At 39.3% G+C, this 11,459-nt stretch overlaps 1 protein-coding gene across 1 annotated transcript in view; it reads left to right on the top strand.

The window, feature by feature from the left end:
* FNDC3B (fibronectin type III domain containing 3B) overlaps positions 1–11,459 on the top strand; it is a 183,740-nt gene that overhangs the window by 137,932 nt on the left and 34,349 nt on the right. The window contains exons 15-21 of the mRNA XM_083848894.1: positions 1–87; positions 690–761; positions 1,259–1,377; positions 2,186–2,291; positions 3,569–3,741; positions 5,335–5,448; positions 7,870–8,019. The exon at positions 1–87 is cut by the window's left edge and continues 1 nt beyond it. Coding sequence (XP_083705020.1) covers positions 1–87; positions 690–761; positions 1,259–1,377; positions 2,186–2,291; positions 3,569–3,741; positions 5,335–5,448; positions 7,870–8,019 — 821 coding nt within the window. The remainder of the gene's footprint in view (positions 88–689; positions 762–1,258; positions 1,378–2,185; positions 2,292–3,568; positions 3,742–5,334; positions 5,449–7,869; positions 8,020–11,459) is intronic.

Genomic DNA, 11,459 nt, shown 5'->3' with positions numbered 1-11,459 from the left:
GTACAACAAGCCCAGACAGGCCAGGACCTCCAACCAGACCGATCATTAAAGGGCCAATAACATCTCACGGCTTTAGTGTGAAGTGGGGTAAGCAGGTTCAGTTTGTCATAGGAGGGCTTTGGGGGTCATAATGTTGAATATTGAATTCAAATAAAATTCTGTAAACGCATCTTACGACTTAGTTATTTCATGCTGTTTATAAGTCCAAAAAGTTAAAAAAGTATATCTGGAAGGCTGGACAGCTCAATTGTTTGAATATTTTGAAGAATGTTTAAAAGCACTTTAGTTTTAAGAATCAGATTTCTTTCTTGTTTTTAATTAATTATCTTGGAGTTTTAATCAAGTGTTTATTCAGGCTTTTTGTCTTCCATTCGTGTCCCATTGCGGATGGACACTGCTTCCTTTATCACTGGGACAAACCTCCATACCACATCTTTTTCAGCGCTTTTTCCGTGCATTTTATTTGTAGCATCTCTGAAATGTTAGCCAGCCACCTTATTCTGACTCATCCTGAGAACTAACTTCTGCTACCCACTTCTGCTATAAATTCATTGGTGTAGTTAGTGTGGGGGAGTTAGTTTGTGGAGGAGAAAGAGCAGATTCAAAAACAGTTTCTATATTCTTTTTTGTTCTATTTCACTCCTAATCTTGATTCACTAACTACTTGCCTTGGTTGTTGTTTGTTTCAGATCCTCCACAAGATAATGGTGGTTCAGAAATCCTAAAGTATCTATTGGAGATTTCTCAAGGAAGTCCGGAAGGTAAACTTGAAACAAGTTTTCTGCATTTTAATCTATGCTGGCTACTCTAAAGTACTGGCCCGTTAGGCTATTAGTATGCTGATACTGCAGATGTGATTGAAGCAGAGTTACATACTTGCAGCCTTAAAACTTGCAGGATTTCTGGGAGAGTTTTGGTTGTTGATTTTTTTTATTTATTTTATTTTTTTAAACAAGTATACTTGTTCTCCATGACAGGTGGAATTTTAGGTTATAGGGCTGAACTTATTATTCTATTTTATATTTTAATATATTTTAGAAATATATATATTTGTGCATATATGCAGTTCTGTGCACATATTTCTGGGTGTCTGTGTATGTCCTGAAGCAGGAATAATATTCATAATATTATTAAAGCTAATGACTTCCCTGAAACAAATCATTCATGAAAGACCACATTAAGGATTTTCTTTTCTCCTAGACAGCAGTAAACTTGTTGTATTGTACTTTTATAAACTTGGATATATCTAATTTTCTAGCAAATCAGTGGGAAGTGGCATATAGTGGATCAGCAACAGAATATACCTGTACTCACTTGAAACCAGGCACTTTGTATAAACTCCGGGCATGCTGTATCAGCACTGGCGGACACAGTCAGGTAAGTATCGTTTAGCAGTAAGGGCTATTGGTTTTATATTTTTCAGAGATTTATCTACTATATATGGTAAATATTTTTTTTAAAAGCAAGTGAATATATTTCCTGTAGCACAATAAAGCTACACTGATTGCTGTTAATCTTCTGTTGCAAGTTGGTGAATTTTTGAAGACTTCTATGTGCATCTGATGATTTTTTTAGTCAAATCGCAATTCAGTGTGGTTTGCTTTCCTCAACCAATCTGTAAATGTTTACACTTAAGCTAGAAGAGACCATAATATTTGTGTGATCTGACCACTTGCTTGAGAAAGGCTACAGACTCTGATCTGTGTGAGTCTCTACTGACCAACACTGGTGGCTGAAGTTGTAGTAGGGGTAATCACCTTTCATGCAGCTGAATCGTTCTTTGTTTTTAGGTTCCATTTTCCAGCCACTGATTCCTTCCATTCCCTTCTTTGATTTAAAGTAATTTTATTACCTACATTTCTATTCCTAGTGCTGTGATTTTTTTTGTTTGAGTACATTAGAGCTCAATACTGTTTTAGAAAAAAAGGAAAATTAAAATAAAGAGCCCCAAAAAATTAGCCAACGAAGTTTCTGTGCTACAATTTTGAGTATGCTACTGAAAGAAATCTCTTAATTGCATTTGCAAGAAACACGCTTGATAGCATCTTCTATCCTTTATTGTTTATGTAAACAACTAATAAATGGCTGTTGTAGAACATAGTTTCTTTGTTACTTTTTAATCATGACTGATTTCATAGGCACTAATTGTACCACAGAGCTAACTTCAGCTCCTCTTCTCTTCCAGTGTTCTGAAAGTTTACCTGTCCGTACGCTAAGTGTTGCACCAGGCCACTGCCGGCCACCAAGAGTTTTAGGGAAGCCGAAGCACAAAGAAGTTCAGCTACAATGGGGTAAGCCACTGGAGCATGTCACTTAAACAGCTTGGAGAATTTGGGGTGACATTTAAATCCTGTTTCAAACAAACACAACTCATTGGATACCAGTAATTTTGTGAGGAACTTGGGCCATGAACATGACACTAAATGGTCAAAAATACAGTTTTTTCAGAATACAAGATACATGCCAGTATGCAACAGATTTTTTCTTTGCTATGGTAATCTTGCAGCATCCAAGATTCTTTGTGGTATCAATTGTTAAGGTAAGTTCTAGAGCAGCACCATTTCTAACTGACAAATACATCTCAATCCAGTATAAAAAATTACTTCTGCATGCGGGAGACCATGTTGTTTCCTAGAAGATCCACCTTCTGGTGGCACTGCTTTTCAGAACCCCAGGCAGGTTGATTCGGCAGTACTGGCTTGTGATATAATGTGGAAACATTATCAAATATGTTGTTTTCATGGTGGAAAAGGTGCCTGTAACAAACCAAATACAGGCACAGAAAACAAATTCAGTTTTGCAAAAGGTGTTATTCCAAGTGAAGCTCAGGGTTTAGATCATTGTGCTGAGATCTGGAATCTCATAAATGTTAGGAGAGTGACTAACGAAGTTTGAGAATGGCAGTTGTTTGTGTTTTTATTAGGTGTTAGTGGGGTTTTGCCAGAAATCCCATGTGTAAGCAGTAGTTTTGGAGTGTACATGACCCTCGCTAGCTTGTGTCCAACAATAGCCAGCAGCCAAGATTAGGTCAGACAGACACCATGTGCCTCATAATTTCTCTCTGACCCAGAAGGAATGTACTCAGTGTTAGCCAAACACCATTCTTTCTGAAGGTTTCTGTACCTTTTCTTTCTCCTGCCTTATCAAACTTTTTTTTTTTCTTCCTTCACACAACCCCACCTTTGATATGGGGAAAAAAACAATTCTTCAGAAGAGGATGGTAGCTATTTTGTTTTGCTTAAAAAATAGTTGGGCGCCTTCTGGTAGCAAACAGTCTCCCAGGCTGGAAGATCATTGCCTTGGGAGGAGCTGCTGATCTTGCATGTGATGATCTGACCTTGGGAATGTTTAGGGTTAAGAGTAGTTTTATTCATTTGCTTTAAAAATATTGATTATATGCATGGTGAAGATAACGCAGGTAAGACATCTATCAAAGAGGAAAATCATTGCTGATAGTATGTGCGTGTATATAGTGTATGTGTTTGTATATGTGTGTTGTGAATTACAAAAACTAATCTTCCTGGCATATGCCCATATGTTGTTAGTGAATTATGTGTTCTCTTTCTAGATGTCCCTCCATCAGAAAGCGACTGTCCCATCTCAGAGTACAGTGTAGAAATGACAGAACCAGAAGAAGTTGTTTCTGAAGTGTACCATGGTCCTGACCTGGAGTGCACAGTTAGCAACCTTCTTCCCGGCGCAACGTATCAGTTCAGAGTGAGAGCTTTGAACGATGGCGGGGTATGTGATTTGGCTTTTTCTCATTAGAGGTACTAAAATGCGTGAGTTGTGTGATTCTGGACAGTGATTGCATTAGAGCTGATGATCAGAAAGGTGAAAATGAAGATAGGCAAGAAAAAAAGTGAGAAATGCTTAAAAGAACTTTTGAGGAAGAGCTGTGGTTTTGGATCTGGTACTCTTTTAAAATAAGATTTCAGGTACTAACATGACTTGACTGGCCAAAGTCAGCTGGACGGAAACATGCAACAGTCATATCTGCTTACAAGAATGAATCTCTTTACTTATACTGCATCCCTTATTTTCAAATCTTAACTGTGTAGTAACTGTGCTCAAAGATGCAAAGTATTTCTAGCTCCTCTCTTGATTAAATGGAGGGGCTGGTTTTGGCTTGGTTGATTTTGGTTTTTATTTTTTTTTAACCAGATGTGAAATAGGGGTGAGGGAGTGTTCTTTACCAAATGCAAACACCTGTCTCCCTCCTGTTAAGTAAAGAAAACAGCAGAAGTCAATACATTAGTTTTTTTGAAGTATATATCCTTTGTAATTCAAACAAAGCAATCAGTGTTAGCCTTCCTTGCTAGCAGAGATGCCTGTTGAGAGGTTTTCTGGAACAATTTTGGTGTTGTTCAATTTTGTAATGGCTCACTTTTCCGTTCTTATTAGTATTCCATTCTAAAATAAGCAAATATCAGTGTTTCCTCTAATTGCTTATAGTTACATTCCTTTGTTCCGGAGAATGGTTTCTAATTAGCTTGGGGACGCACTGAACAAAATTCATTATTCCACTCTCACAGCCTCAGGCTGCTTCCACCTTCTCTCTCTCCTGTCCTTGCACTGCTGGCTGAAGCCAGTTTTCCAGACTGTTGAAATTTGTGTGTCCGTTTCTTTTGCTAATTTTTACCAAAGGCTCAAAAGGTCTGAACAGCTGCCCGAGCTGCACGTGGAGGCCTCTGACCGCTGGGCACGGTGGCACACGGTGTATGTACCTTATACCACTGCTCATCAAGTGCTGCTGTTAGACACCCGGACTGCAGCTCCATCATATGCCATCCTTTTGCAGTTAACATGTGGCAGACATTTCGTACAGAAGTTGGGTTTGGACTCCAGTACAGCTTTGCTGTTGCTGAGCTCCTCCTTAAAGCCGTGAGGGGAAGCCAGTTATGCCAGGCTATGGCATAGCCATGGGAACACGTTACTTTGAGCTAAGTTGGAGGGAAACAAACTGTTTCTCAATTTTCTATTGCTGAGCACACATTTCTGCTCTTTGATAAATTAGAAGTGGCTTATGCGTTCACGAGCACTCACCACTGCACAGGAGGATGCCCTGGAGCAGCTGAGGTGCAGTCTGCCCGTACCCAAGCTCTCCTCACATTTTAACCTTGCGGTACCTTACGTGGTCTAATCCTGTGCTCTGATATTGGGCGCTGCATGTTGGAAGCCCAGTTCATCTTTGAGAGAGTTTATTGCATTTAAAAAATTTCTGTGTGGTGTTCCTGAAAATCACTTGAAACAAAATCATTTGAAAAGCCTTTGAGGAACATGAGCTGTGTGTATGTTTATGTACTAACGTATAGACATCTTGTTTCCCTCTAGTACGGGCCGTATTCGGAAGCTACAGAAATCACCACGGCAGCAGGACCACCCGGACAGTGCAGAGCACCTTCTCTGTCCTTTCTGTCTGACACACGTGTACTTGTAAGCTGGGAGGTAGGTCAGGTGCCCTCGTTTAACTTCTCTTTTATTTACCCAAACTAATGTGATCATTGTGCACTTGAAAGGTGGCTCAAGAGCTGTTAACTGGTTGAGAACAATTTTTTTGCAAGAAAAGTGTATATAGGAACTCCTCTATTGTACAAAGTTGTCATCTCTACTTTTCTTTTTAAAGAATTGCATAAAGTTGATTGTGAGTCATCTGGACCAGCATTCAGACACAAGAACTCCTACACTGGCGTCAGATGATAGAGAGTTGGTCTGTTTAAAGTGCACTCCACAGGCTTTTAGCAAGTCAGAATGTCCTGTGGTAGAATTGTGAAGGCAAATATTTGATTTTGGCTAAAGCTGAAGTCTCTGATATGAAATTAACTCTTCACAAATGCTCACGATTCAGCTTTTCTCAAAAATTGTTTGTCTCTTCCCCAAATATTTACTTTTATTTTAGTTTGTATAAGTTCTTTCTCCATTATCCACAACCTTAGACTTTGGATTCTTCTAGCTTAAACGCGGAAATGTGGATCGGTGTCATTAAAAAAAAAAGTTATGTAATTAAGGTAGAAAGGAAAGGATATTGTCATAAATAAAGCTGTGATACAGAAGAATGAAGCTGTAATTCTGCCATAGACTTTCTCTGAAATCCTAGCAGCTATTCAGCTCTGCATCTTTCAGTTTCCCTCCACTAAAGGATGCCTTTGCTGAGAAATGTTACTGATGTTCATGAGATGTTCTAAGAAAGTAATTATGCTAACAATACATCTAAATACAAACACAATCCGAGTTCAATTTTATAATGAAACAAGTGCATTTGATACAGTTTTGTTTTGTTGATATTTCTTGCAACATTTTGTGATTTTGAGGTAAAGTTGTACTGGGCTTTTAAATGTTGCCTTTTAAATGAGTGTATGAACAGGAGTTTGCTCTCCTCAACCACGAGTGAATGCTGCATTGTTTCTGGCATGTTCTGGTTTTATATACAGGATATATTTGTCAATTCTAACTGAAAATGAAGCTTTAGAAGGAGTAATACAGTTTGCAAATGGTGACATTTTCTTAGAGTCTATCTTTTTTAGCTGATAACACAAAGGAAAAACAGCAGAGGACTGGAGTTTTTGGTTAGCCTGCAGAGCACTCTGTGGTGTCTACCATGACTTTTTTACACATTGTTTTAAAACTATGGCTTTTAGGGTAATTTTCAGTTAAGCTGGTCACGCTTTTGTTCCAGAAATCTGCAAGTGTTGAGATGCTCTTTTTTAGTTACCTCTCGTGTTCCCCAGGCTTAGCAGTTCCCAATGCTCCTATGAAAGTAGCTGGAAGCCCAGGGACAAAGCTGGTGAACCCTGTGTGTGTGTTCAGGGTGATCACCGTGGCACGCAGGGATGCTCCATATCCTTTTATTAGTAATCAGACCTTCTACAGTGGAAGTTCCATGTGGCGTTTTGCTCAACCCACCACTCGTCTTTGTTTTCCCTGTAACAGCTATATTGACAAATTTGCAGTTGCTAAACTGGGTGACTGTTTAACTTTCTCACAGTTTCTAGGGTTGCTTTTTTTTTTTTTTCCAAGCAGATTTGCCTGTGTAGTCGGATCACTTTTCTAGTTTCCCATTCAGAGAATTAAAAAGAGAGCTTGTTGCATGCCATAATCTGAAAGTCTGTCATATTCTGGGCCACGCTTCCCTACATAAAGCAGAGATTCCTCAAAGCACTTCAGTTGACACAGCACAGCACTAGGCAGTTCTTGTAAAAAATAAAATAAAATTTTGGTTCAGGAGCCACGGCATTATGCCTGCACTAGCTCATCTCCAGCAAATTCCAGTAAAAAATATCTGGACAAATTCTGTGTTCCCACAGACTTCAGAATAATAAAGATATTGCTGAGCATGTGTGGGTCCAATAAGAGTTTCTGAGTGGACATTAATGTACGCAGGTCCACCCTCCCGTATCCCATACTTTGAGTGGTAGCTCGGTAGATGACTGCGTTGAAAACCTCAGACAAGCCACTCAATTGCTGAGGTTGATCTTTTCTCCATAACATGAGCAACTACGTCAGGCTTGAAGGCTAGCTCTGCCAGAGATGTTTTGATCACTTAACCGCATTGATGTTTTTTGTGTTCTCCACAGTCATGCTTCTGCCAAGCCAGTGGGGGGAGAATTTATTACTGAGTGTTGTGGTGAAAGATGAAGCAGCTGCATACACTTTCTTGTTTCTGTGACTTTCAGATAAATTTTGGGCAGAAATGGCCTGTTTCGCTAACCTATTATGGAACACTAATTCAGGGCATTTCAATTTGCAGAAGTAATAGTGTATTAATTTCAAAATAAGAGATTTTTTTTTCATGTTCTTAATTCCTAACCCAGTGAACCACAAGGATCTGAAGTACTCATTTTTTAATTGACATAAATATTTGTGTTGCAGAGTCCTGAATGTTCTGGTGCTGACATCTCTGAATACAGATTAGAGTGGGGAGAAGATGAGGTATCTCTACAGCTCGCATATAGCGGCACAGATACCTGTTTTGAAATAAGTGAGCTGTCAGCGGCTGCACAATACTGCTGTAGGCTACAGGTATGGAAGTTTGCATGCATTGCAATTTAAGATGTAAACATAGCTGCCTTCAGCTATGTGTGACTTTTTTTTTTAAATATCATTAGCCACTATGAAATTACGTGTTCTGTAAGTTGGCAGCAATGTTAATTTATTTTAAATACTGCAGACTGTTATGTGGTTTAGTTTCAGCACTATTCAAAGCGATAAACAAGGGAGTTGGTATAACTTCTAGCTCACGAAAATTGCTCTCATGTCTCATGTACTTTGTTTTCAGTGAATAATACTTTTAACAGCCACCTTGCCCTCTGATGTTAAAAGAAAATGACGATGTTTTAGACAATTTAAAAAAAAATAAAATTCTTGGTTATGATAGGTAAACATTTACCTCCCAACCGGTTTTTGAAGATTCCCCTAGCTTAAGTAATAAACTCCAACATCTGTTTCATGTATCAAATAAAGCAGCTGAGTAGATTCCTATATACATAGAAGGTTGTAGCTGCCAGAAGATGAGTCTTCATCTTGTTTTCTCTTACCATTTTTCTCTTGGATCTGCAAGACTGAATATCATATAGAGTTTCTATATGATCTCTATTTCTTTGATCTTTTTGTCTCATTTCAATAAAAAGTAAATGTTAAAATATGTTATATAGGTGTATATATAAAAATAAAAATCCAGTGCTCTTTTCTTCTTTATGTCCACTGAAAAAATAAATGGAAAGTAAAGTAAGTGGGAGTAAAGTAGAAATACTTTTGCACAAGATACTGTTCCAGAAGATTTATTTGTATGTTAAGGCAGAATACCACCAATAAATCCAATGAAAAGTTAACCTACCCACCCAGCTGGCAGTGTGTGGACCACCCAAGGTCATTTCTTTGATCAAGGACAACATGCTTCTGTCAAGAGTTTCCTTATTTATTTTTTTTAACAGGATGTTGAATTTTTCATACAAAGTAGCTTTCGAGCAGTTGGCCAACAGCCAAGGAGCAAGGGCCTCACACCTCTAAGTACACTCAACTGTGTTTTGTGACTTTTTGGGAACTGGCCCTATACCTTGCCCTGGCAGCACTGGGGAAACTAATTGAAAGAACGTGGATGGGTGGCTTGGAAGTCTGAGCCGGAAAGTGCATCAGTTTGCGCAAGAGGGAAGGCATTCAGAACCCGCTGGGCAGGGAGGAGAGCATGAGACCACTTCTGCGGTGAATGGTGGGGAACTCCAGCAGATTTTGATGTTAAAAATGGAAACAGCCAGCTCTATAGGATCTTTGATTTCAAGTGGTGGACATTCATTTTAAATTACCTGCCACAAAAATGTTGCACACATCTACCTAGGTTTTAACATGGCCAATGTAATTTAATCCATCGACTGAAGTTAAGTGAAATGCATGACAGCACTAAGACGTGGTGTTGGAATCCATCAGTTGGCCACGTGTTCTTTTTTAGAGGGCTTCATGCCGTAGATACAATCTGTATTATATGGATATGCATATCTCAGAAACCACGGTATAACGTACACTGGAACATTTAAGCAATTACAAGAACAAAAAAATGTGTTATAGACAAAGAAGGAGAGCTAAATAGTGTCAGATTTTTTTTTAATAGTGAGAATAATAGTTAATTTCATAGCTGTTAGCAGCTTTAACAGAAAATATTTCTTTTACTTTCTTTAAAAATAAAGATTTCCCGAACAATTTTTACTCTGCCTTCTAATAAACATCCAGCACTGCTATCTCAACCTACAGTAACCCAATAAAAAGAGGGAATTGAGGAATCAGGCGTATATATCTGCAGGGCAGACAATTTATCCTTATTGTTGCTCAACTTTTTTTCCTGTAATGAATATTCCTGAAAACAACTGTGGCTTCTGCAAAGGGAAATACTGTGTCATTTAGGCAGGGGGAATATCTAGGAAGCAAAGAAGAATGAAATTCCCATCAGTTATGATGATGAGGTTGTCCAATAAAACAGTTAAAAGCACCACTAAAAATAAATAGCTGGGAGCAAGATACAGATTGCCAAACACTGGTTTAGAGGCAAGACAAATAATATCATTGGCAGACCGCAAAACAAGGCTCCCTTTTAACAGCTCTAGAAGAGCTTCACCAAATAGAAGATGTCCCTGGAGCAGGATTTGTTTTGAAGGGCTTTTTAAAGGCTGACAAATCTAACTTTATTATGTCTTTCTTCAGTCGAACAAAATGCTTCCTGGAAAAACAGAATATGGCTTTGTATTTGTACTATGCATAGCAGAAAAATATTATTCACTACAGCTAAGCATAGGCAAGGAATCCAACAGCTGCTTGACTTGTCCTTTCCTTGCCATCGTAGTCCTACTGGCAAGATTGTAAACCCAGGTGTTCCAGGTTCATTGTAACCTGGGGGAGAGTCTGGGTTCACTTTCCCAAGAGCAGAGGATGGTGGTGGATGTTACTGGGAAATGTCAAAAGGTGCTTTTGAAGGACTGTACCTTCTCCACTTCTGTAGCCCAGACGTCCTGTCGTGGGCTCCTTGTGTACCTTGTGGGCTAGCAGCTTGCTGGGCAGTATCAGGAGGAACAAGCCTAGTAGCAGAGCAGTGAAGGTGGTGTTGCTCATTACTTGCCATTTGTTAGCATCTGGATCCTGTCTCCAGTTTTGCTCTAGGCAGAGATTGAAACAGAGCTGTTGAGGCAGGATATAAAGAAGAAAAAGTTATCACTGAGGGCAGTTAAGGATGTTAAAGGTGTAACAGAGGGTCTCCTTGGAGTCTTCATCCTTGGAATCTTTCAAGTCCCAACAGGACAAAAGCCTGAGCATCCTGCTCTGTATTCAGCTTTGATCCTGCTTTGAGCTGGAGTAGGTATGTCCCAGGGTCCCCTCCAGCCTGAATAGTTCTGTGATTCTGTGCACAGGAGCTTGGAACAGTCCTGGGAAGGGAACGCTGCAGCACATACAGCATTTAACACTGAGAGTCAACTGATCAGAAAAGAAACAGGTCTGTGTAATTGTGCAGTGTTGAGCTTGCAAAAACTTCAACCTCTAATTAGTGAGCAGATTTGGGCTGGATTTTGAACCTTGGTTTCCACTGGGATCCTGGATTTATGAATCAAGATGAGAAGCTTGATAACTGTTTTATAACAAAACAAATTGATAATTTGGTCTCCTCTCTTGTGGAAAATATTGAGCTATGTGCTTTGGCGGTAGTTTGCTAGTAATCTGTCACCTCTGGGGAAATCTGAGTCATAGACTTAATGCCGTGCTGAGTTTGTATATTGTTATATCAGAAACTTTTAGCATCAAATCAGCTATTCATTATCTGAGTTAGGAACCTGTGTAGCTCTCAGCAGGCTGAGTGCCCCTTATGTCTAGGGATCCTTGCATGAAGTGTCTGATGTTGCACTCTGCAGAAGACTGCAGTAGGTTGAGGTTTTTATACAGGGCCCCTTGACAATTTCGGGTGTCCAGTGTGCTGGACAACATGA

The sequence above is a fragment of the Anser anser genome (genome assembly GCF_964211835.1).
Source record: "Anser anser genome assembly, chromosome: 9".
In the NCBI taxonomy this organism is placed as follows: Eukaryota; Metazoa; Chordata; class Aves; order Anseriformes; family Anatidae; genus Anser; species Anser anser.
Note: the sequence above shows the minus strand (reverse complement) of the source record. Positions and strands in the feature narration are given on the sequence as shown.